This window comes from Tamandua tetradactyla, chromosome 10 (genome assembly GCF_023851605.1).
Source record: "Tamandua tetradactyla isolate mTamTet1 chromosome 10, mTamTet1.pri, whole genome shotgun sequence".
In the NCBI taxonomy this organism is placed as follows: domain Eukaryota; kingdom Metazoa; phylum Chordata; class Mammalia; order Pilosa; family Myrmecophagidae; genus Tamandua; species Tamandua tetradactyla.
This window is the reverse complement of record NC_135336.1, coordinates 103395096-103422534: the sequence shown is the minus strand read 5'-3', so window position 1 is coordinate 103422534 and position 27439 is coordinate 103395096. Positions and strand designations below refer to the sequence as shown.

The 27439-nt window shown below is 41.0% G+C and overlaps 1 protein-coding gene and 1 non-coding gene across 7 annotated transcripts in view; one reads left to right on the top strand and one right to left on the bottom strand.

Annotated features, from left to right (window-relative positions):
* The window catches only part of ERG (ETS transcription factor ERG), a 255536-nt gene that overhangs the window by 25225 nt on the left and 202872 nt on the right, over positions 1-27439 (bottom strand). For all 6 annotated transcript variants that reach the window (XM_077119074.1, XM_077119077.1, XM_077119076.1 and 3 more), the window contains one exon: positions 17410-17561. In XM_077119074.1, the coding sequence (XP_076975189.1) occupies positions 17410-17561 (152 nt within the window). The remainder of the gene's footprint in view (positions 1-17409; positions 17562-27439) is intronic.
* LOC143648992 (U7 small nuclear RNA) lies at positions 13492-13554 on the top strand. The gene has a single exon (XR_013158875.1). It is a non-coding gene; the product is annotated as a U7 small nuclear RNA (small nuclear RNA).

The following is a 27439-nucleotide window of genomic DNA, read 5'->3' as shown; positions in this document are numbered from 1 at the left end:
GCATTTTTTAGGGTTCAGTTCAGCATGTTGGGGACCGAGCTGTCAATTTTTGGTCCCCATTCACTTCTCAACTCCACAGAAAGCCCAGTACCATCTCCCTGGTCCTCTCTTTGGCCCAGGATATCTCAGCAAAGCTTTCTTGCTTCTTTCTCATCATACCACCCCCAAAGGGGATTCACAAGTCCTGTCAAAGTCCACCTGACTCCTTCCCTAGCCCCAACCAGGCATGAGAAGGAGAAAGGAAGGGGAGCAGCAGGATGTGCCCCACCTGACTACCTTGCCTATGATTAGGTGGGAGCTTCTGCCCTAGGTAAGACACCTTCTGCACTCCACTACCAGGGAGTGGTGTGGCTGGGAACCATCACCTAACCTTATGTCTAGGCCTCCTTTCTCCTCTTTCTATAAAAGAACCACCTATGCAGAATTCCAGGGTCCAGGGAATGTCACTACTCCATATATGACAGCAGACGTTCTTATTCTTCTCGTGTTCCAACTACACCATGCCTGTGCCTGCCAAACTCAGTCATGAATACAGGGTTCTCTCCGAAATTCCAGGTGCAAATATAAAAAGAGGAGTTGCCGCTTTTTGAGTTATTACTATCTCCCGAGCATGCTTTAATATCTTCATGAGTACTGTTTTATTTAATCCATGCAGACCTCATATCAGGTGTGTATTATTGTTATCCTCATTTTGAAGATGAGAAAACAAAGGAAAAGCAAAACTCATAACTTCCAAGATCCCAGAGGTAGAAAATGGCAGAGATTAGAACTCAAGTGTATGACCCCTTGTGCTGTTTTGAAACTGTTATGTACCCCCCAATAATCCATGTTCTCTTAATCCTAATCTTGTGGAGGCAGACTTATTTTAGGAGATGTGATCCACCCAGTTGTGGGTGGGACCATTTGATTAGATGGAGATGTACCCCGCCCATTCAAGGTGGGGCTTCATTAGCTTACTTGTGTCCTTAAAAGAGCCAACACAGAGAGCAGACAGTTCAGAGGCTTGGAGACAGACAGAAGCTCAGAGAGGAGGCCACTGGAACCAGGAGCTGAAAGCAATGAAACCCGGGAGCAAAGGGCCAACAGATGTTACCTTGTGCCTTCCCATGTGACAGGGGAACCTGGAAGCCAGCTGCCTTTCCTCTGAGAAGGTATCCTCTTGTTGGCGCATTAATTTGGACATTTTCATGGCCTTAGAGTTATGTCTTTTATAAATCCCCTTTATAAAAGCCAGTCCACTTTGGGTATATTGCATTTTAGCAATTTTAGTCATCAAAACATCCCTGATAAAGGACTCTTAACTCTTAAGCTTCAGGCCTCCTGGACTGGTGGGTGGACAGCCCATAGCCATCTTAAGTAAAAGATGTATTAAAGCAAAGTCCTCTATCATAATATTTTTTCTTCATTCATTAGCATGTAACCAGCGACTCATGCTAAATCAGAGCTGTTTTCAATTTCATTTTTCTCTTTGGAATGGTATGTTCAAGAAAACAGTTAACATTATCATCATTGCAGAAATGTAAAGGTTAAGAGGTTAATCATGGAGCAAAAGTTGACTATTATGAACACTCCTTCTACCCTCCCTTTTTAACGTAAGTCTCCTTTGTAAAGGTCTCTCAGCATCTTGGCAAAAGCTGGATGGGATGGTATTCCACAATTATTTAACAGACTTATTCTATAGTCGCATTTCCTTGTGGTCTTCCCTGGGTATTTTAATCACTGTAGCATAGGAATAAGAGCACAGACTCTAGAATTAGACAGAACTGGGTTTGAATGCTGGCTCTCCAAATTACTAGCTGAGACATCTTGAGCAATGATCTCAGCTTTTCTAGGTTTAGTTTATTTATCTGTAAATGGGAAAAATAAATAGTACCTACATCTTAGAGTGGTTGTGGGATTTAAATGAGATAATATGTTTATAATTCTCTTTTTTTACAGAATGCATAGCAAAGTGCCTGGCATTAGTATGCACTCAATAGAGGGCTGCTGCCATCATTTTCATTTTTATGATTTCAGTCTCAGATAGAACCCAATGGAAGATTACCCAACCACATTACTCAGCTCAAACTTAAAAATATAATTTAATTTGACTTTAGGATTTCAGTTTCAGTTTGTTGTTCAGTTATTTGCCTCGGCATGGAAGGAATTTAAACAGAAGCTTACAAGAACACATTCCATAAAGGAGACACAGTGGAATATATCCTCAGGAGTATTTAGTGGTGTGACAAAGTAAAATGAAGAAGCATGGCTTTTATCAACAAGTTATTTAAGTATGAAAGCACACATGCCTGGGCATGAGCTTTGGTTTCAACCAGCTGGCAAGAAACCCTGGGAAAGTCATTTCACCTCTCTAGATCCCAATTTTCTCAGGTTTAAATGAAAGGCTGAATTTACATCACCAAGGATCCTGCAATACCCATGATTCTGTGGTTCCCTTATTAGATTCAGATTGCTATTAATTCAATAAATGCCCATTTACTGACTCCTGCACAAAGGCAGCAAGCTTGCTGCCTTGCCTGGTGATTTAGAATGCAAAGGACATGATCACCCTCTCACAAAGTGTTGTGGAGTCATGTTCCACACAAAGACATGTCCAAGTCCAAACCTGCAGTCCTGTGGATGTGAACCCATTTGTAAATACAATTTTCAAAGATCCTACTAAGAGGAGGCTAAATTGAATCAAGGAGGCTAAAATGAACAAAGGTCTTTTGGACTTAGTAGTAGGAGTAAGGAAAACATAGAAAGAGACAAGAAGGCCATGCGACAAAGGCAAACCCTGAGTTTTGCATTGCCAAAAAGCCATGACCAGAACCTTCTTCAGAGAAAGTATGACCTCCTGAGACTGATTTTAGACCTCTAGCCTCCAAATCTGTGAGACAATAAATTCCTGTTGCTAAATCCAACCAGTATAATGGTATTTATTATTATAGCCCAGGCAAATGAAGACACAAACCTTACAATCTAATGGAATAGATGGTATTCCATTATTGGGTTTATAAATAACTAACTCTAATGTGATAAAAACACAATAGGTCAGCCATCTAGATTTGCTCAGAGAATGTTTCTTTTGTTATTTGTCATTCAATGCTTCCAAAGCCCAGTCAAGGAGCGCCATACTTACAGAGGATTGTGTGAAAGCTATGGAGGCTGTCTACCACTCTGAGAACTCATATAGTAAACCAGACACACAAATACTCACACATGTATGTTTCTGTAGCTCCATCTCTGCTGAGTTATTCTCTAATGTAATTCACTCATTGTTCACAGACAATGTCACAAGAAACAGGGCCAGTGAAGGGTAGCCCTGCAGCTATGGCAAGAAAGCGGTCAGGTCTACAGCTCCACTGGACCCTGGGTTTAGGATCCCGGGCTGAAAGACATGTTTCCTTCCTTGAGGAATATATTTCTGAGAGTAGTCATTATTTCCTCAAGTAACACGTTTTATTTTGTCTGCCAGGAAACTCAAAGCCATACTGCACACTTAACTATAGCATCTAGGCCAAGATTACGGCCAAATGGCTACTTTCTTCCATCATATGATCATGGGTTTCCATTTTTATTTTAATTTCTTTTACTGCTAATTCCTACTTTCTATTTGATCAGTAGTTTGGTTCACACGTTTATCAGTTGTTTAGCTGGCAAGGCATCTCAAATCTTTCATGGAATTAAATGGTGCATGCATATTTAAGTAAGTATATAGTGAAGGATAGGACATAATATGAAACAAAAGAGAATAAGTGTGGGTATAAAAAAGAAGGTACTTGCCATAAGAGAAGTAATTAATTTGCTAGCAGATACAGACAGATGAATGAAAAAAATATGGATAAAAAATAAATAAATAATAGGGGGTGCAAAGGGTAAAATAAATTGGATAAATGGAAATACTAAGTGGTCAATGAGAAAAAGTGGTAAGGTGTATGGCATGTATACGTTTTTTTCTTTTTTCTTATTTCTTTTTCTGGAGAGATGCAAATGTTCTAAGAAATGATCATGGTCATGAATACAAAACTATATGATGATATTGTGAGTCAATAATTTTACACCATGTAGGGAATGTATGTATAAAAAGATTTATCAGTACATCCAGGGGTGAAAGTCTCCCTGGTGACGTGGGAGATGACTCCCAGGGATGAAATCAGACCTGGCACCATAGGGTCAACAAGTCCATCCTGACCAAAAGGGGGAAAAGAAGTAATCAATAAAGTATCAGTGGCAGAGAGAGTTCAAATAGAGTCGAGAAGCTACTCTGGAGGTTGTTCTTATGCAAGCTTCAATTAGACCTTGCTACCTATCATAACTTGCCAACCCCCAACCAGGACCATTCCAGCCAATCCTAAAGAACACCTAGTGCAATATATGATTCCACAAGGGTTCCAGGCACTAGAGTAACTTTCCAGAAACCTACAACCTCCAGATGGATCCCTAGAACAAATAAGTCCTGAAACCTAGCCCAGCCTCTCCAGAACATCAGCTAGTTCCATCTCCCTACCCCATATTAGTGACACACCCTTCCAATGTGAAAAATTTGGAATGATCATAGCCCAAACACCCCTAAAGAGAGGGACAGAAAGATCAAAGGTGATGGGGGTAGTTATACAGAGAAGATAGGATTTAACAAATGAATATGAATGCTGAACCATTAAATTGATATCTCTTATTTTACAGCAGCTAGATGCAAAAACCTAAAATTGTGAAGTTGTGACTTGTGTCAAATTCTGAAATATGTTCCACAACTAATTGTGATGCTGTGCTTTGAAATGTATAGCTTTTTAGTATACATGCTATTTTTCACAAAAAAAAAGAAGGAAAAGAAAGTCAATTGTGATGATAAAAAGATATGTAAGCCCTCTAGCTTCCTATATCTGGACCAGCTAGAAGGAAAAATATGAGAGGATCGTATGGTAGCCCATGACAAACTTTGGGATCTGTCCTGTAACTAACTGAAGAGTGCTTTGAAAACTATTGCTTTTTTATTTCTTTGCTTTGTATATATGTGATACTATACAATAAAAAAAAGTTAAAAATAAAAGAAAAGATTTATCAATAAAAATATTTAAAAAAGAAAAAGCCTACCCCTAAAGACACAGATAAACAGACATACACAATAGATAGATGATAGAGAGGTAGAAAGATAGACACAGAGACAGAGAGAGAGAGGAAGAGGGATAACAAGTACAAACGTGGCTCACCGTCTACCCAGTATACTTTGGGAGAAAAGAGCACTATCAGCCATTGTGCCAGGATAACAGACATTAACCAGGACTACCCCGGATATGAGGTGACCCTATGGGCAAGGGATTTGCCCATGACTTCCCCCCACTGTCCTCTTAATGACAACCCAAGGAAGACATGTCTCTCTGGACTTAAAATCAGAAGCTGGGCCATCTTTTTAATATTAGCTTATTTTTATCCTAGGGACACTGAATCAATATAACTGATGGTGGCACCCCCTTAGCACAGCCTACTAACACCTTGGGGCCAACAGCACTTGTCTTTTGCAATTGCACAGGATTTAAAAGTTCACATTAAAAATATATACACACATAAGTAAATCTGGACAGCAGCAGGAGGGGTCCAAGACGGTGGCTTACTGAGGTATGGGATTTAGTTTGACCTCCAGAGCAGCTAGTAAATAACCAGGAATAGAATAACTGCTGGGGGCACATCAGTGACCAGACACACACAGCGTACAAGTCTGGACAAGCTGGACCAGCTGCGAGCCCACCCAGAATTGTGAATCCCCCAAACCAGAGGCCGGCACCCCTCCCCCACAGGCTGGTTCCCAGAGGGGAAAGGAAAGAGACTTTACTAACAGCAAGGGACTGGGCTCAACCAAGCTCCAACTGTGGAATTAATTAATAAATTCTGACTACTAAAAATAGGTCTCCCACCCAGCTGAGCCTCAAGTAAAAGCTGAGGTTGCTGTTTTTTACCCCAGCACAGAAGGGGCAGGGCTGATGGAAAAAGTTAAACAAACAAACAAACAAACAAACAGGTTTTTTAGGATCAGACAGCACAAAATACTTGAAAAGATCTGGGCCCTGAAAGAAAGGAGGGGGCACACAGGACCTGGAGATACACAGAGTAATGTACCAACTTAAGCTCTTGATTGGCAAACCCAAGGAATGGGGGTCCTGCTCTGAAAAGGATTTTTTTCCTTCTTTTTGGTGGCTGTGTTTCTATAGCTTGACTGCTCTTTGGATACTAGCTGCAGGGCTTCCCAGGCTCCAATTTCCCAGGCAAGGGCAGAATTAAGCTTATCTGAGAGCTAGTCAGGAGGCTGTGCCTTCCCCAGGAGAGGGGTGGGGCCCAGCTCAGGTGGAACCCCTCCATCAAGGAATTCAGGCCCCAGGTCTGGAAAATTTAAGCAATTAAAATCAGCATACAGCGTCTCCTCTGGCTTCACCATGCCCCAGCAGAGGAAGTCTGCTTAAGTTAAAGGTACCTCATCACCGTATGTTGGTGGGACCTGCAGGCAGACAAGCACCACATGCCAGACAGGATAGGAAAAACACAGAGTCCAGAGGCTTCATAGGAAAGTCTTTCAACCTGCTGGGTCTCACCCTCAGGGAAAGCTGATGCAAATGACTCTTTCCTCCTGAGAAAAGGCCAGTCTTGTCTGGAAAAATCTGACTGGGGTCTATAATACCTAAGTGGACCTTCCTAAGGGGATAAAAAAGGCACCATACAGGCAGGGCAAGAAACAAGAAAACAAGAACTGAAAAATTCTGTTAAACAAAACCTAAGCTAGAGGTCTAGAATAAGCTGAACTGAATGTCAAAGAACAGATAGACAACAGTCATCTAGCAAGAACTTCCTAGGTCAAAAAAAGTGAAAACAATCTCCAGAATAAATTAATTAAGGAAATTCAAGGTCTAGATGCCAGCAAAATATAATGAATCATACTAGGAAAATTGAAGATATGGGCCAAAGGAACAAACCAACAATTCAAATGAACTACAGGTGTTGAAACAATTAATTTAGGATGTTCGAACAGATATGAAAACCTCATCAAAAATCAAATCAATGAATTGAGGAGGATATGAAGAAGGCAAAGAATGAACTAAAAGAAGAAATCAAAAGTCTGAAAAAAGAAATCACAGAACTTATGGGAATGAAAGGCACAGTAGAGGAGATGAAAAAGAAAAACAATGGAAACCTACAATATTAGACTTGAAGAGGCAGAAGATGGGATTAGTGTACTGGAAGATGGGACATCTGAAATCTGATAAGCAAAAGAAAATATAGGGAAAAGAATGGAAAAATACAAGCGGGACTCAGGGAATTGAATGACAACATGAAGTGCATGAATACTTGTGTTGTGGGTGTCCCAGAAGGAGAAGAGAAGGGAAAAGGAGGAGAAAAACTAATGGAGGAAATTATGACTGAAAATTTCCCAACTCTTATGAAAGATTTAAAATTACAGATCCAAGAAGTGCAGCATACCCCAAAGAGAATAGATCCAAATAGACGTACTAAAAGACACTTACTAATCAGAATGTCAGCTGTCAAAGAGAAGGAGAATTTTGAAAGCAGCAAGAGAAAAGCAATCCATCACATACCAGGTGTTCTAGTTTGCTAGCTGCTGGAATGCAACATACCAGAGACAGATTGGCTTTTAACAAAAGGGGATTTATTTCGTTAGTTCTTCAGAGGAAAGGCAGCTAACTTTCAACTGAGGTTTTTTCTTACACGGGAAGGCACAGGGTGGTCTCTGCTGGCCTTTTCTCCAGAGCTCTGGTTCCAATAACTTCCCTGGGGTGATGTCTTTCTGCACCTCCTAAGGCCTAGGCTGAGCTGGAGGTATGTGAGCTGCTTGGGCTGTGCTATGTTGAGTCTCTCATTTAAGCCCAAGCCAATTAAATCAAACATCACTCATTGGAGCAGGCACACCTCCTAGCTAACTGCGGATGTAATCAGTAACAGATGAGGTTCACGTACCATTGGCTCATGTCCACAGCAACAGAACTTGTTGCCTTCACCTGGACAAGTTGATAACTGAATCTAACTACCACACAAGGGAAGCCCAATAAGACTATATGTAGATTTTTCAGCAGAAAATATGGAGGCAAGAAGACAGTGATAAGATACATTTAAGATACTAAAAGAGAAAAACTGCCAACCAAGAATTCCATATCTAGCAAAACTGTCCTTCACAAATGAGGGGGAAATTAAAACATTTTCAGACAAAAAAAATCACTGTGAGAATTTGTGACCAAAAGACTGGCTCTGCAAGAAATACTAAAGGAAGTACTAAAGACAGACAGGAAAAGACAGGAGAGAGAGGTGTGGGGAAGAGTGTAGAAATGAAGACTATCAGTAAAGGTAAAAAGAACAGAATTAGAATTAGATATGATATATAAAATCCAAAAGGCAAAATGGTAGAAGTACTACCCATAGAATAATAACACTAAATGTTAATGGATTACACACCCCTATCAAAATATATAGACTGGCAGATTGGGTTAAAAAACAGGACCCATCTATATGCTGTCTACTGGAGATGCATCTTAGACCCATGGATAAACATAGGTTGAAAGTGAAAGATTGGGAAAAGATATTTCATTCAAACAACAATCAGAAAAGAGCAGGAGCAGCTATACTAATATCTAACAAATTAGTCTTCAGATGTAAAACAATTAAAAGAGACAAAGAAGACTATGTATTAATAAAAGGAAAAATGCAACAAGAAGACACAACAGTCATAAATATTTATGCACTGAGCCAGAGTGCTCCAAAATACATGAGGCAAACACTGAAAACACTGAAAAGAGAAATAGACACATTTACCATAATAGTTGGAGACTTCAATTCCCTGTTCTCATCAATGGGCAGAACATCTAGACAGAGGATCAATAAAGAAACAGAGAATTCGAATAATACAATAAATGAACTAGACTTAACAGACATTTAAAGAACATTACACCCCACAACAGCAGGATACACCTTTTTCTCAAGTGCTCATGGATTATTCTCAAGGAGAGAACACATGCTGGGTCTCAATAAATTTAAAAGGATTGAAATCATACAAAACATTTTTTCAGATCACAAAGGAATGAAGTTGAAAATCAATAATAGGCAGAGGGCCAGAAAATTCACAAATATATGGAGGCTCAACAACACACTCTTAAACAACCAGTGGGTCAAGGAAGAAATTACAAGAGAAATCAGTAAATATCTCGAGGCAAATGAAAATGAAAACACAACATATCAAAATTTATAGGATGCAGCAAAGTCAGTGCTAAGAGGGAAATTTATTGCCCTAAATGCCTATATCAAAAAAGAAGAAAGAGCAAAACTTGAGGAATTAGCTGTTCCCTTGGAAGAACTAGAGAAAGGACAGCAAACTAACCCCAAAGCAAGCAGAAGGAAAGAAATAATGAAGATTAGAGCAGACATAAATGAAATTGAGAACATGAAAACAAATCAAGAAAATCAACAAGATTCCATGAGAAAATCAATAAGATTGATGGACCCTTAGCAAGGTTGACAAAAAGAAGAAGAGAGGGTGCAAATAAATAAAATCAGAAATGGAAGAGGAGACATAACCAATGACCCCGCAGAAATAAAGGAGGTAATGAGAGGATACTATGAACAACTTTAAGCTAATACACTAGATAATATAGATAAAATGGACAACTTCCTAGAAAAGCATGAACAAACAACATTGACTCGAGAAGAAACAGATGACCTCAACAAACCAATTACAGGTAAAGAAATTGAATTAGTCATTAAGAAGCCTCCAAAAAAGAAAAGTCCAGGACCAGATGGCTTCACAGGTGAATTCTACCAAACAGTCAAGAAAGAATTAGTACCAACCTTGCTCAAACTCTCCAAAAATTTGAAGAGGAGGGAAGGCTACCTAACTCATTCTATGATGCCAACATCATCCTAATATCAAAGCCAGACAAAGATACTACAAGAAAAGAAAACTACAGACCAATCTCTCTGATGAAGATAGATACAAAAATCCTCAACAAAATTCCTGCAAATCAAATCCAGCAGCACATTAAAAGAATTATACACCATGACCAAGTAGGATTCATCCCAGGTATGAAAGGATGGTCAGCATAAGGAAATCAAGTAATGCAATACACCACATCAACAAATCAAAGTAGAAAAACCACATGATCATCTCTATTGAGAAGCCATGTGACAAAATTCAACATCCTTTCTTGTTGAAAACACTTCAAAGGATAGGAACAGAAGGGAACTTCTTCAAAATGATAAACAGAATATATGAAAAACCCACCTCTAACATCATCCTCAATGGGGAAAAACTGAAAACTTTCCCCCTAAGATCAGGAACAAAACAAGGATGTCCACTATCACCATTGTTATTCAACATTGTTTTGGAAGTTCTAGCCAGAGAAATTAGAAAAGAAAAAGAAATACAAGGCACCAAAATTGGAAAGGAGGAAGTAAAAGTCTCACTGCTTGCAGATGATATGATACTATATATTGAAAACCCCTAAGAATTCACAGCAAAACTACTAGAGCTAACAAATGAGTACAGCAAAGTGGCAGGTTACAGATCCAGACTCAAAAATCTGTGGTGTTTCTATACATTAGTAATGAGCAATCTGAGGGGGAAATCAAGAAAAAACATTCCATTTATAATTGCAACCAAAAGAATAAAATACTTAGGAATAAATTTAACTAAGGATACAAAAGACCAATATAAAGAAAACTATAGGAAATTTCTAAAAGAAATCACAGAAGACCTAAATAAATGGAAGGGCATACTGTGTTCATGGATTGGAAGAGTAAATACAGTCAAGATGTCAATTCTACCTAAGTTGATTTATAGATTCAATGTAATACCAGTTAAAAACTTATTGCTCAGAAATAGAAAAACCAATAACCAAATTTATCTGGAAGGGCAGGGTGCTCCTAATAGCTAAAAATATCCTGAGACAGAGAAATGAAGTCAGAGATCTTACAGTACCTGACTTTAAGGTATATTATGAAGCTACAGTGGTCAAAACAGCATGGTACTGGCATAAAGATAGATATACTGACCAATGGAATTGCATAGAGTGTTCAGATATAGACCCTGTCATCTATGGACAATTGATCTTTGATAGGGCAGTCAAGCCAACTTACCTGGGACAGAACAGTCCCTTCAATAAATAGTGCTTGGAGAACTAGAAATCTCCATACAAAAGAATGAAAGAGGATCCATATCTCACACCCTATACAAAAATTAACTCAAAATGGATCAAATATCTAAACATTAGATTTAAGACCATAAAACTTTTAGAAGAAAATGTAGGGAAATATCTTATAAATCTCATACTAGGAGGCAGTTTCCTAGATCTTACACCCAAAGCACAAGCATTGAAGAAAGAAATAGATGAATGCGAACTCCTCAAAATTAAACACTTTTTGCATTAAAGAACTTTGTCAAGAAAATAAAAAAATAGCCTACACAATGGGAGACAATATTTCAAATGATATATCAGATAAGGATCTAGCATCCAGAATATATAAAGAGATTGTTCAACTCAACAACAAAAAGACAAACAACCTAATTACAAAGTGGGCAGAAAACATGAAGAGACTCTTCTCAGAAGAGGAAATAAAAATGGCTAAAAGGAACATGAAAAGATGCTGAACTTCCCCGGCTATTAGGGAAATGCAAATCAAAACCAAAATGAGATATCATTTCACACACACCAGAATGGCCATTATCAAATAAACAGAAAATGACAAGTGCTGGAGAGGATGTGGAGAAAGAGACACACTTATCCACTGTTGGTGAGAATGTAAAATGGTACAACCGCTGTGGAAGGCAGTTTGGTGGTTCCTCAGGAAGCTGAGTATAGAATTGCCATATGATCTGGCAATACCTTGCTAAGTATCCATTCAGAGGACATGAGGGCAAGGACACAAATGGACATTTGCACACCAGTGTTTATAGCAGCATTATTCACAATTGCCAAGAGATGGAAAAAATCCAGACGTCCATCAACAGATGAGTGGCTAAATAAACTGTGGTATATACATACGAGGGAACATTACACAGCTGTAAGACCGAATAAGGTCATGAAGTATATAATAACATGGATGGACCTTGAAGACATTATGCTGAGTGGGATTAGCCAGAAACAAGAGGACAAATACTGTATGGTCTCACTGATATGAACTAACATTAATGAATGAACTTGGAGGAGTTCAGTTAAAAACCGAGGCCATTAGGAGACAGAAATAGGGTAGATTTTGGGTAATTGGAGCTGATGGGATACAGATTGTGCAACAGCACTGATTGTAAAAATTCAGACATGGATAGCACAATACTACCTAATTTTAGCACAATAATGTTAGTATACTCAGTGAAGCTGAATCTGAGAATAATAGAGGGAAGAGGGCTGGGGGCACAAATGAAACCAGAAGGGAAGATGGATGATTGATTTGAACAGTGAATAAAAAAGTATTAGCAAAGCCCCCTTGGGGAAACAGAGAGAAAAGGGGAAAATTCAACTTTCCCATTTGGAGAATTCCTGATATTCTCGCAAGCAGTGGGGACAACCAAATCAACAGGCCAAGCCCTCAATCTTGGGATTTGTTGAAACTTATCCCCACAAAGGATAGACTAAGCCTACTTAAAGTTAGACCTAAGAATCACCCCCAGAGAACCTCTTTTGTTGTTCAGATGTGGCCTCTCTTTCAGTTAGCACAACAAGCAAACTCACTGCGCATCCCCTATCTACATGGGACATGACTTCCAGGGGTGTACAGTTCTCTGGCAACATGGGACAGAAATCCTAAAATGACCTGGGACTCAGCATCGATTGAGAAAACCTTCTCAACTGAAAGGGGGAAGAAATGAGACAAAATGAAGTGTCTGTGGCTGAGAGATTTCAGAGTTGAGAGGTTACCCTGGAGGTTATTCTTATGCATTTTACAGATATCCCCTTTTTAAATTTAAGGTGTATTAGACAGGCTAGAGGGAAGTACTTGAAACTGTAGAGCTGTGTTCCAGTAGCCATGTTTCTTGAAGATGAATGTATAATGCTAGAGCTTTCACAATGTGACTGTGTGATTGCGAAAACCTTGTGTCTGATGCTCCTTTTGTTATGATATTGACAGATGAGTAAAAAATATGGATTAAAAATAAATAAATAATAGGAGGAACAAATGTTAACATAAATTGAGTAGATTGAAATACTAGTGAACAATGAAAGGGAGTGGTAAGGGGTATAGAAAAATAGGGGAAACAAAGGTTGAAATACACTGAGTAGACGGAAATACTACAGTGGTCAATGAGAGGGATGGGTAAGGGGTATGGTACATACGAGTTTTTTCTTTTTCTGTTTTATCTCTTTTTCTGGAGTGATGCACATGTTCTAAAAAATGATCATGGTGATGAATATACTACTATGTGATGATATTGTGAGCCATTGATTGTACACCATGCATGGAATGTATGTGTGTTAAGAATGTTCATGCTTGTATGTTGTTTTGGTTTGAGAATTTTAAAAAAGAGTAAAGTAGTTGCAGCTCTTTTAGAATTCGTCTAGCAGGTTTTCCGGCTTTAGCTGGAAAACATTTAAAATTTTAAAAAAAAGAATAAAGTAAAAATATATATATACATGTATATATATATATATATATAGGAATCTCATACCTCTGTCTGTCAATCCTCATTAACTTTATTTTTTTTTTCCCTCTTCACATCTCCTTTTTTTTTCGCATGGGTAGGCACCGGGAGTAGAACCCAGGTCTCCAGCATGGCAGGCAACAACTGTGCCACTGAGCCACAGTCACTGCCACCTCTTCACCTTATTTTTGAAATAGATTCTGCCTGACTCCTTGGCGTGTATTTAACAGGTTTCTTAAATTTTTTCTGAAATGAAGGGGCAGCATAAGCATATAAAATGAAGGGATCTACTTATTCACTGGAAGATAAACAATGAATTTAAAGCTTTTAAGTAAGTAAAGATGGTGAGTCTCAAAACCCAGGATTGGTGATTCACTTTTTTTTTTTTTTTTTTTTTTTGGGAGGAAGGGAAGGAAAGACAGAGAGAAGGAAGGAAGGATGGAAGGAAGGAAGGGAGGAAGAAAGGGAAACATCTTTAAACATTTTCTTGTTTTATTGTATTTTGTTTGTTTGTTTGTTTTTTTTTACATGGGCTGGGGCCGGGAATCGAACCGAGGTCCTCCGGCATGGCAGGCAAGCACTTTGCCCGCTGAGCCACCGCGGCCCGCCCGTGGTGATTCACTTTTCATAGCTAAGATTCAAGCATAAGAACCCAATCTGAAAACAACATCGCCAGTCCTCACTAGTTCCTCTCAGCCTACATGTCTTTTTTCTGTCTTAGTGTACCAATTTTAGGTTGAGGATGCGGAAATCTTAGGAATAATTAATGACTTAATTTTCTGTTTTCAGTCAGCTATCTTTATGATTTGCATTGATGGGGGTAAATCAATGTGTCTAACTGGTAGGAGCTACAGGAACCAACTGAAACCAGGTCTGGAGAATTCTCTGTGTGTACGTGGAGCACAATTTCACTCTGAGCCCGAATATGCCTGCGTGAGGGAGCACATCCTTGAGCCGAAGGCACAGACATAGCAGAGCTGTCCTGGGGCCTGAAACCTCACGGCTACACTGGGGAATTGTCTGGATTGTGCAATGAAGCTGTGCATTGTGTGTGGGTTCATCTGTGTGTCTGTGTATGAGCACACGTACGTGAAGCTTGACCAATAACTGAAAGACTCACAACTTGCAAAATCAGCCACAACTAGCTCTCTTACAAACACTATTAACTGAATAACTGTCTGCATTGTCGTGAAGCAACCAAAGGAGGGAACAGCTGAAAGAGGACTTCCCTCAGGAGAAGAAAGCAGCCTTGATCCTTAATGTGAGCCAATCTGAGTAGCCGTCCACCCATCCAACTGATATTTAATGGCACCTACTATACATAAGAAATGCCGGATGTTCTCACTTGACTAAATCAATTCTTTGCCTGCTCTCCATGTAAACATTTATTTAACTTTGAATGCCTCAAGTTTGGTCCTCTCGAAAAGGATACTGAGATATCAAAGCCTACTGATGGCATCACAGAGATACGGCTTTATCTGCTAAAAGACGGAGGTGATACCAGGCATTGCCTCCTAGTTCTGTGACTCTACAAGGAACAGAGGCCAGAATCTTTATTCTTTTAGTTCTCTTTAGTTGTTAGAGACTTAAATCTGTGTTTTGCCTCCATTGAAGAAGTTACATTTTTAAGGAGGAAGGCAAAGGATGGAGTGAGCTTGGGTGGGCTTCCTTTGGGTTCCTAGCTTGTTTTGTCCAGCCAGTCTCTAAGGCAACAAGGTCCCTCCCTCCATTCCTTTCTCCAGGCACACCCCTGTTCTCAAGTCTTCTTCAGGAACCACCTATACAGGGTGGTTCTCTGCAGGCTCATCATTTTCCACCAACAGAAACTGCCCTCATACCCAAGCACAGCACCCAGTGAGAGTCTCAGGGATCATTATGGTCAAACCAAATTATAGTCTGTCTAAACTCAACTGCATTACAATAACTGTTTAAAAAGCATGTGTTTTCCCTGTCATACTGCCCAGACTGGGCTTTATCACTGTTGTCTCCCATAAAAGATGCTTCAAGATCACTGACAACCTCAGAGTTAGTCCCTTTTACAACTAACCACCTCAAATCAGCTTTACAGAGGGTTCAAAGCCACACAGTGAAAATCTGAGGAGAAACCTCACCCAAGGCTCCAGTCAGATCCTTTGCCAAGTCATCTCCACTCTGGGCTCCCCTGTTTGGAAGGCCATACAAGTCCCATGGACAGGGTCCTATTTGGGCCCTGGGATGAAGTTCAAACCTGTTTGCCTTAACACTTCAAAGAGAGGAATTTAGGTGACTCCTGGAACAAAGGAGGATCAAGTTTGTGCAAATGTCAGCCATGCACACATTTTGTTGCTTTGGTAACGATGAGGGACTCGGACAGTGGAGCTCAGAGGTAAGGCCTCTTATCACCCATCCCTTTCTTTCCCTCTGTTATTAAGAACTGAGCACCTACTGTGCACCAGGCACTGGAGATGGAGCAGTGGAGAAAATGGCAAAGGCTCTGTCCTTATGGGACTTACATGCTATTGTGGGAGGGAGAGACACATAATGACCACATAAATATGCAATACAATGAGAGATGGGAATGAACGCACTAAAGAAAACTAAAGCAGGGTTGGGGGTTGAGAGTGACAGGGAGGAGGGAGGTCAGGAAAGACCTCTGCAAGGAGGTGACATTTGCACAGTGTCCTGTATGAAGGAGAGACACAAGGAACTCTGTGGAATGCATGGGTTCCGGGCTGAGGTGACAGCATGCTGAAGTCCCTGAGGTGGAACTGTGGGACAGCCAGATAATTGGGATGAGTGACAGGAAGGTGACCACGGAGCCACTGCAGGGAGCTAAGATTTAACCCATCGCTGACGGGGAGCAAAGGAGTTGGGCAGGCCTGTGGGAATCAACTTGGCCTCTCATGAGCTGGAAAAATTAGTTCACTTCTCTGAGCTTCATTTTCCTCATCTGGAAAATTGTGCTAATGATACCCACTTCCCGAGATTGCATGAGATGGTGTGTAGAAGTTGCTACCTGAAACACCCAATGCAGCATAGGGCTCACGGAGTAGTGACCATTGTGTTGTGGTGATGGTTTTGGTTTCCTGTGGCAGCATGTTTCCTCTGAGGAGCTCTAAGTCATTCTCACTATTACCTTGAGCTTTAATAAATAAATAAATTCCTGGAATTCTCCTCAATTTCAGAAGAGCCACTGCTTTGGGTTGGGTTTGGAATTACTATTGTAGTAACAACTTACTCTGATTCTCAGGATCTGTCTTTTAGGTAACTGATACCTGGAATTTTAAACTTGAAGAATATGAGAGAACAATATATAGCTTCCAACTTTGGATTTTGCCAGTAACAACTTAAAAAGAAAGCCTACCATCTATTTAAGTAGCATTTCATAAAAGATGGGATATTTCACACCAAATAATCTCAAAACAAGGGCAATTCTTCCCTAGAAAGGTCACTTTTTATAATTACACAGATATGTGTATATATCTATATGTGTATATATATGTATTTGCCAAGACTCCTGTTCTCCCTATATATACATATATATTCACAGACACACACACACATATATACACACCCACATGAGTATGTGTGTTTCTGAGCTTGTGTGTGAATTGCCCTGTTTTCCTCCTTTTACTGCAGATCAGTGAACATTTTTTCACAATAGGTGGATAAACTTCCACTGGTTTCCATTTATAATTACCGCTTTCAGTAACCAAAATGTGAGCCATGCCAGGTATAACGAGACAAATTATGTTTCATTGAGTTCATCCTTTAGGGAAGGTGCGGTTTGATCACCAGGTAAGGCGGGAAGCTTGTGGAGCTCTGACCTGCTGGGACAATGACCCGGCGCTCACTGGTGGTCATGTTTGGGGGTGGCATGTGCTTCTCCTCCATGTAGCTGCCGTAGCTCATCGCGATGGGGTCAGGGCTGCCCACCATCTTCCCGCCTTTTGCCGCGCTGCATTCATCAGGGGAGTTCCTGGAGGAGGGCAAGAAGAAGGTCAGTTCTTTCACGACCATTACGCAACTGAAAAGCATGCCACCATGGTCTTCTCCCCATACACAGCGAGAACCAGAGAAAGATGAAGCGGAGGAGACTGAGGAAGAACAAAGAGAGAGAGAAGCTGCATGAAAAGGCAAGTATAGACCCACCGTGGGGCCTGTTGAGACCCAGAGCAGGTAAGGAGGAGGCAGGGCTGCCTCTCGGCTTCTACTTCTTAAGCCAACACCTTCTGAAACTGCCATTTCAAAACCCCATCTGTGCAAACGACTGGAAACACTTGCAGGGAAAGTGAACGGCTGTTTGTTCTCCCTGGGTGACAGTACATAGGTGAGTACGTCGATGCTGGCAGACGGCACCCAAGGCACCTACTGTGCTGTGAGATTTATCCTAGAATGACTTTCCTCTTTGAAATCTCAGAATGGATTCCTTATGTTGAATTTTAAGTTCCTGCAGCTCATCTTTATATATGGAGCTTTGCATACTCATGATGTTCCCAGCTAAGGTGCAGGCAGGAAAGGCAGAGGAGGGAGACTGATGCCCTTGGAGACACACAAGAGAAGATTATTCCATCAGTCATGCAGGAAGCCCCGAGAATGGTGATGAGAAACACCTTCTGTGGATGTGGAAAGGTACTAGCACACTCCCGTCCTCAGTAATGGCTCACAGTGCTACTGCTGCCAGGCAGCCTCAGTCATTTAGATAAAGACAAACCTGCCTTTCTGGGAAAATAAAAAAGGGAAAAAAACTGAAGAAGTGAGATTCAAAAGCTACAGGATCTAGTGAAATCCTCTCTACTAGCAAAACTCCAAAATCTAGTTTAACCAGAAAACAGAACATGCCAAAGCCTTATTAGATGGTTAAGCTGGTGTCATCAGAGCTGAGGGATCTGGGCATGCTAGTTATGTCTTCTAAGGCATATTTCTGGAAGTTGCCTCTCAAGCTCCTTCCAACCCTATTTTTTTATCATACTCTCGGGTATCTGCAAATCTCCCCTGGATCTGACATTTCCATCCCAATGTTTAAGGCCCTGAAAGCTGTGGGTTGCACTACAGGGAGCCCTTGTTTGTCTTCTCCAAACTTTGGTAGTTGAGCTTGCTAGTGAAGCTGTAGAATCACAGTATTACAGGCCCGGCGTGCACCTGACCTTCAAGCCTGACAACGCTGGAGCCATCTGAGGCAGGAGGACACTCTCTGGATGGGACAGGCTGGGAGTGAGATGGAGTAGGTCACGCCAGATGTAAAATCTGTGGCAGGGTGTGGGCAGGAACGACAGACTGAGGGTTCAGTGTGCTGGAAAGAGTTAGTCCTAGGTCTAGAAACTTTGAAAGTACGGGTCTGTTCTCAGCACCATATGCAAATGCATCTGGAGCCCATGAAGGAAGCAGTTATTGCCTGTGGATGGAGGCTAGGACTAAGGGTCTGTCACTGGCCCAGAAATGCCCAGACCTGCAGGCTGCCCCCTCACAGCTGTACTAACACAAAGAGAATTTAAAAATAATAACCATCGGAGTTCCCATGGTACAAATCCCCAATATTTCCTACACTGCCTACACATGTATTCTTTCCTCTTGATACTATTTTTCCTGGCTTCAAACATTTATCTCTAAAAGTCCCATCCTAGTATCAAAACAGAGAATGTCTTCATTTCAGACTTAGTTTCCTATTCTTTTGGAAAATTCCATCAGCTGAGTAGAGTGTGTACACTGTGGTAGATTTGTCTCAAGGAAAGAGGTTATGCAGGGAGAAGGTAGAGGCAATTGGTTTGTTTAGGAAAGACTTCAGATGGTACCCAGGTAAAGAGTGTAACTCAAGTAACAACTATAATTTCCAGGATGAGCTTTGTTCAGATTCATTCATTCATTCATTCAGACAATTTTTATTGAGTTACTGTATAGCAAGCACCATAAATTTCTCCAGCAAGGGAGCTAACCATCTAAAAGATCAAGGCCAAAGAGCTGTATAGGATTACAGAAAAAGGGTCACTGGGGATAATGAATACTTCAGAGCAATCCTTTCATTTGATCTGAAATCTGAATAGTTTAATTTCTATGTCTGAGGATAATTCTAGGCATGGGTCACTTGAGGTTTCCTTTGGCATTAAAATGGATTCCTCCATCAAATCCATCCAGATGATGAGCTATTAATTTGCATTTTGCCAGAGCTTCCCCAAAATGTGTGTAAAAACTTAATTTGGGGCAGGGGGGCAGTGCTCAGTAGGATTACTTTGTTGCCATCTGATAACCACAAAACATAATTCATCTCATTAGGTTCTTCATCTCCCAGCTTTCATCATAGAAAAGCAGCAGAATGAAACCCTCAGATCCTATTTTCAAAACGTGCACCATTGGACAATGAAAAAAATTGTCTTTTTCCCCTGAAGCTTTGTTTTCACTCAGAGGGAGATAGTATGGAGCCATGGTTTCAAAAGTTTCACATAGTTTTTGTAACAAATCTCGGAGAGCTCCAACCCTAAAGAGCGCCAGGGGTCCTCCCCACGGGGCTATCCTTGTGCTGGAACCAAAGCAGATATTCAAGAGACATTAGTTAAATGGGCTCCAGTTTTTCTAGTTTCATTTTTCAGGCATTTCCTCTTGTTCTCTTGGAAATAACAGCCAAAGGGTAGCACTCACACATGTAAGTCATGTTCTGACTACAAGTTAGGCATAGGCACATTATCTCCATTTTAGCAGAGAGGCCAAAGACACAAAATTCAGGGGCTAACTCGGCATTTAAAGCTCTGGGCAGACTGCACCCACAGCGCATGCTCCTAGCCACTACACATTCTGCCACAAAGAAAGGGTAAGGCACTTTACTTAAAAAGGTAAAACAAACCTACATTTCAGGAAGCCATTGAGATCTTTGGACCTATATGTTACTCTGGTTTAAAATGTGCATTACAATCACACTACCGTACCCTTTCTGGGAAGCCATCCAAGCCCCAGGAACCGATCAGGTGAGGCATAGCTAGGACATGTATGAAGGACAAAACAAAGACAGAAGAGATCCCTGGAAAGGAAAGGGATCTTTCAGAGGTATCATTTACACATGCCTTTATTTAAGAAAAAAAAAACCTTTATCATGATTAAGATTAAAAGTCCCACTATAAATATTTTTCTGCTCTTTGCACAGAAAGAGACTTCGGGAATTGCGCCCCTCATTCCTGCACTGCAGCTACCCCTCCATTGTGCTCTCCGAGACCACCAGTCATTGGGAAAAAACTTCTCACCAACAGCTTGATATTCCAGACCAAGGCTGTGTGAAGCACTGCCTCTCTCTTTTAGACAACATTGGTACCATATATTTCTCTATTCCAACATGACAAAGATCTAGAAGTTCAATGCACTGCTTTTAAAATGCATACAGCAAAGAGCACCAATTTAAATATTATGTTGTTAATAACCGGAGATGCATTTTGTAGTTGTTCTTGGGAAAATTCTGAGGTTATTTCTTAGTTGCCTGTTAAATGGACCAGTAATTGGTGAACATGAAATGCCTGTGTCCAGGTTGGGGCTTAACTTTCTTTATTGAGAATAAGCATGGGTCAAGTGATCTCTCTTGAGAACTCTTTCCTTTAAGCACATACGATAATTAATGTGTGTCAACCATATTCTTAAATCCACATTTTCAAGTCCTGGTTCTACTTGCGACTCGCAGAAGAGTGGTCTTGAGAGTCCCAGATAATATGTGGCACGCAGCGAGAGGGACTAGAAACTAGAAAACAGCTCCTGGTCTCTGCTCACAGCAGGAGAAATTCTGCACAGTCTTTGGATGGAGGACAGAGGGGGGAAGGCTGGTGCAACATGGAGACTTTTGAGAAGGACCTGAACAGCCAGGGTGCCAAGAGGCAAGTCAGGTCACTTCCTGACCCTCTTCCAATGCCCCTGGAGCCACACAACTTGAAGAGTGTAGTCTCTTTAGCAAACTCACAAATTCCCATGCCTTTGGGTATAACTTTTGTCACCTTGAGTTATGCAGAAATAGTCCAGAAAGACTCCCCATTACTCCATCATGACAAGAATGGGTTTTGGTGCATTTCTACTGATAATCGGAGACTTGTGCCCAATGAAAAAGGCTTGTTGAGCTTCAAATAGCTCACCGTACTTAAACAGTATTTGGAGAATTAAGTTATGATGATTAAGAACAGGAGCACTTACTTCTAAAACACACCAGTGTTCTGAATTAGTGGTTAAAGGGCACATCAAAAAATGTCCAATAAATTGGTGATCTTACTAAATTTAAAACTAAGGTGTAAATCCAGACATGTTGCAAATCCAACTGGGTTTCCACAGGATTATGGAATCAGAAGGCTGGAAAAAAAACCATTCCCAAGGCCATAGGCATGAGAGTCTGGAAGCGACGTGGATCGTAGATGCTTATCTTTTGTTAAAGGTTTCCAGGAAGGGGACTCCATATTTCCCTCTGTACCTTTAGAGTTATACCTGTGTGTATGTGTATGTGTATGGTATTGAATGTATTTTATTCCCCGGCCCAGCCTCAAACTATTTGAAGTTGACGTGGATTACAGAAATATGTACAAGACAAAATTACAACATAAGTCATTGATGGAATGCAAATGAAAGGAAAATAAGTGCAGAAAAGCAATTACTCAAGAGACAAAATCAGTACACTGACTAAGTTGACTGTGGTCTTTTAGAATTGCTAGAAGTAGGATGCAGATTTATCTCTGAGTTTCCTACTGGCCAAAGGAAAGGGAGAAGTATGTCTGGTTACAAGATTCAAAGGGTCAATAAGATAGAAACAAACCAGTTATTCAGCGTAAGCAAAGCTGAGGCTTGAGAAAGCTTCTCCCACGGCTTCTCATGAAGAGAACGCTGGGTGACACAGTAGGCAATGTCTTCCCAACATCCCAGGACTGAGCTAAGAACACTCCACACAGTGCCAGGAAGGGGCAGGCTCTAAGCTCTCAGCCGCTTCCTCTACAGAAACCAAGAGACGGCATGTCCTCAGACCCTCCTGCCTGCTTGCTCTTTCTTGGCCCTACTTTTGGGAAAAATCAGCCAATCAAAGAGATCAATGCATAAATTTTAAAGTAAATGAATAATTAAAAAATTTTTAAAAACCTTGAGAGATGTAGTGTTACATTATTACTCTAGTACTCACAGACCCTTATTTCTAGGTTTTAAATTCAAATTTGTTAGCATTAAATAAGGTAATATGTAAGCCTCTAAGAGCACCTAAGGCTTATGGGTAAGTTAATACACACCTGATAAATCTTTACAGACCTTATTTGTTTCATTTTTTAAAAACAGTATTGGACTGTGTATTCAAGTTCTCTTTGTGTGTTTACACACCAGTAAATACATGGATAAAGCATTTAAAATAGTACTTAGCACACGCTGAATGCTGTGTTTTAGCTGTTGTGATGATTTCATCCTCACAATTCCATGAGACAGATACTATTAAGCAGCAGTAATTTTTGTAGGTGAAGCACAGAGAAGCTGAGTAACTTGCCCAAGGCTACACAATCGAGGGGTGAGAAGCTGGGATTTGAACCAGATTGTGGTAGATTGAATCACATCCCTCAATAAAAGACATATTCTTAATCTTAACCTGAGTTCCTGTGGGTGTGAACCCATTTGCAAACAGGACCTTTGAAGACATTATCAGTTACGGTGTGGACTCATTTGTGGATGGGATCTGCTAAGATCCTGTTGACGTGTGGGCTAGCTGAGCCAGGATGGGCCTCCATCTCTACTGCTGGAGGCCTGCTAAAGAGAAGGCCACCCATGCCCTTGGGAACTCAGATTAGCTGACAGAATGGACCCGTATCTGCTAGACTCATAAGGCGAATCAGGAGTTTAGCAGGCGCTATCAACACACTCCCAATTAATTATACACATGGAACTAAGTCACTTAGATTAGATCTAGAGGCCACATCACGGAAATGCCAGAGAATTTAAGCTGCCTGTCCTGTCCTTTTGCTATACCAGAGGAGGTCTGATACTTGGGTCTCCCAAAGACATGCAAAACTTCACGGATTATACACAGGAAGAGGCAAGAACCAGATACAGGAGTCGTGATTTGGAAGGCAAGGGACAACATGTTAATAATTAAGATGCACTGCAGTCAGCAAATGACAGAATCATCCTTGGAAATGTAAAACTCGGTACTTACACAGCTCCGCATCCCACACACATAGGCCACACACTCCGTGACAAGATGCTTCTGGATTTCTGAATCGGAGGAGGTACAGTTTTCTGCAGCCTGTAGCAGGCCAGAACTGCTATGAATCCTGAAATGACCCCAGCCTCAGATGACAGGGAACCCTACCATCTGGGCTTCTGTCAGAGCTGCTGCATGTGAGGCAGGCCCCATTACCTGCCCGCAACCTGCCGAGAAGTGTGCCATGCGATTGAACGCATGCAGTGTGGGCACCGGCTGCAGTATGAAAAGTAATGCAATATTTAATGTTGGCTAAATGACTCCAATACTTAATAGCAGCTTGTTGACCTTAAACAATTTTTTGCCTTCTGAATTAAAAAAAAAAAGGGGGGGGGAGGACCTCAGGAAGAAATTGAAAGTAAGTGTAAAGCGGAAGAGTGGCCCCAAGGAGAGAGACGGCCAAGTGACAGGAGGCAGAGAGGCAAGTCAAGGAACCCCAAGGATTGCAGCAAGCTGTAGATTTTGGGAAAAAAGCATGGCTTTGCTGACACCTTGATTTTGGACTTCTAACCTCAGAAAACGTGACCCAATAATTTTTTTTTTAAAGCCAAACAGTGTATGGTGTTTATCACAGCAGCTTTGGCAAAGTAAGACAAAGACAGTTGGGGTCCTAAGCCAAGTACTTAACCACAAAGATATACTACCCGACTTGTTAAGTCCACATAAGTAGTCTTTTCAACAGACATAAAATGTAGTGGAATCAACCCTCAAATGATTCCAATTCCTCACTAATTTATTTTTTTTAAAGAATGCCTTCAGGCTGACCCCAAAAGTAATCAGAAAAGTATTCTAATGGGAACTGAGTAGAAGCAGTCATCTGAGGATGAAGGCAGAACCTCCCAGGAGACTTTGAAACTAGCAACATTTAGTTGGACATATGTATGAATTTTGATAAATTTGGTTTTAAAAAAAGTCAGTCACCTCAATTTATAATTAAACATCATATGCTCCTGCACCGAACTTCACTGCGGGTTTCAGTACACTGAATGTTCTTCATTGCTGATGGCCAAACACAATAAGTATGAAAGAAAATCATAGGAGAAGTTCCCGTACACAGAAGACACAGTGGGAGTCAAATGGACTTCGATTGTGGGAGTAAGAAGAGAGAAGAGAGGACCAGGATAGGAGCTGGGACACTGGGAGGTAGTCAATCTATTTTTTATTAATTAGGTAAAACACAGCCCCAGACCAAAGTCTATTTAGCTCTTCCCATACACAAAACCAGTTTTTAAAAACAGAATTGGTTCTATGCTTCTAACAATATACCAAGAAATATAAAATTAGGGCATTGGTTTTTGAAACACAATATAAACTTTCCCTCTCAAGTTGCTTTCTCACATCAAAGTGTACTCATCGTGGACAGATTCCATCATAGAAAAAGCCTGTGGTGAAATGACATTGACATGACCATTAGCTTGACAAGGACAGAGCTGTCCTCTCCACCACAGTGAGTGTAAATGGCCCTTATTTATCCAGGAATGTCACTGAATATACCCGCAAGTGACAGCCCTGAGCTCACTAGTCATATCCAATCTGTGATTCACCCTTTTTTCATAGGAGTTAGCTGAGCCACTCATACTCTAGAGAAGGACTAGGCAGGTCAAAATGGAATTTTGGAAAATAGTGTATACTCTTCATCTTCTTGTAGAGGCAAACCCTCTAAACCTATCAAAAAATCTATCCATTCTTCAAGACCCATCTCCCTTCCTGTTCCTCTGAAGCCCTTGGAGGCAATTTGGCATTGCCTTGCCCTCTACCACATGCTGTTGGAGTTTTCCCAAGTGTGCTGGTTTGAAAATGTTATTTACCCCTAGAAAAGTCACATTCTTCTAATCCAATCTTGTTAGGGCAGCCCTATTATTAGGTGGGACCTCTTGATCAGGTGGTTTTCATAGAGATGTGACTCCCTAACTCAAGGTGGATTTGATCCTTTTACTGGAGTCCTCTGTGAAGAGACTAAAAGCCAGAGAATACAGAGAGATCTCAGAGCTGATGCAGAGAACAGAGAGATGGAACCAAGAGACACAAACGTTCAGAGATGCTAAGCTAAGAGATGAAACCCAGAGTTTGTCCCAAGAAGCTAACTGAGGAGCCACAGATACTTAGAGAGAAAGCCACTGGAATTCAAAGCTGAAAGCAATGAATTGAGAGCAGACGCCCATCACAAGCCTTCCCAGCTGACAGAGGTGTTCCAGATAATGGCAGCTGGTCTTCACAGCTAAGGTATCTTTCTCTGGATGACTAAATTTGGGCATTTTCACAGCCTCAGAGCTGTAAATTTCTAACTTAATAAACCCCTTTGCAAAAGCCAATCATTTCTGGTATATTACATTCTAGCAGCTGCAGCAAACCGAAACACCAAGCTTTCTTAACAAAGCTTACTCCATCCAGCTAACGAAGTGATGTTCCCCAAATGCAAATACAAGCAGGCCACTTCCAAACTAATCTCTTCCAGGGCTTTAGAGTGTCTTACATCAAAACCCAACTCCCCAGATTCTTCTGAGTGACCCTGCTGTGAGCCTCCTCAATTCATTCATTCATTTAATAAATATTCACTAAAGCCGCTCTCTAGGCCAGACATTGTCTCAGGTGGTGGGGACAGATCTGGGACCCTACTGTTATGATGGCAGCACTCGAGTGGCCAAAGTCCATTTCCCTGACTCTATGTCCTCTTCCCTCGAAGACCACATTACATACCACTCCCTACCACTCTGCTCTTGCTGTTTTCACCACCTTCAATGCTGCTGCCCCAGCCCACGACCACCTGTCACCTGCAGTATTCACCTTTCCAATATCACCTTTAAAGTTACATTCTTTGTGACCCTCTCCTGGGCTTACGGAGAGAACTGTCTCCTTTGTACCTCCATCACTTTCTGTATTTGCTCAATTTATGAATGACTCTTCCCAGCTTAACAGTGAGCTCCTATCCTGTATCTGCAGTGCTGTATCAAGTCCCTAATCTTGGAATTAGGAAGCCAATGTGGACATTGGTTGACCTTGGGCAAGTCACCTAACCTCCTGAGGCTCAACTGCTTTATTCCTAGAACTGAAAGCCTCCTTTGAGGGTGCTTGGGAGCCTGCCCTGAGATGTGCGTGTGTGAATAGGCTTCACAAATTCTAAAACTCCATGCATATCAATAAGCAACATACAGTGTGAGTGTGTGTTGGTGGTGGTGGCAGTGGTGGTACCTGAATTTAAAAAGCACCTCAGTAAAGCCCTGATGTGAGTGAGCAAGCACATGCTGATTCTTGTGCAGTCTTGAGCATGTGACTGCTGCTTAGTAGAATATCGCCTTCTTCCTGAACATTCTGTTTCATTCATTTGATTATTTCATGCTAAGAAGAACTTGGAAGAACTTAGCAATGAAGCTACAAGGGAGAAATTTTTAAAAAGGGCTTTTTTGGGGCAGCTTTGCCCTAAGCAGCCAAAACGGTCAGTTTGGTGAGAGCTCCCCACAAGGAGGCTTGGCAGTGGCAAGAATTCCAGGTCTTTCTCAAACCTGAATTCAAATAAATCCCTTCTTAGGTGGTTTTCATCCTAAGGACCCTAAAAGCACAGTTGATTAGTCCTAATCAACTGAACAAACTCTTAATCAATTTTCATAGCATGAAGTTAAGAGTCGAGGTAAGTCACCACAAACGGTATTTTTAGGACCCCAGACAAAGAGGGG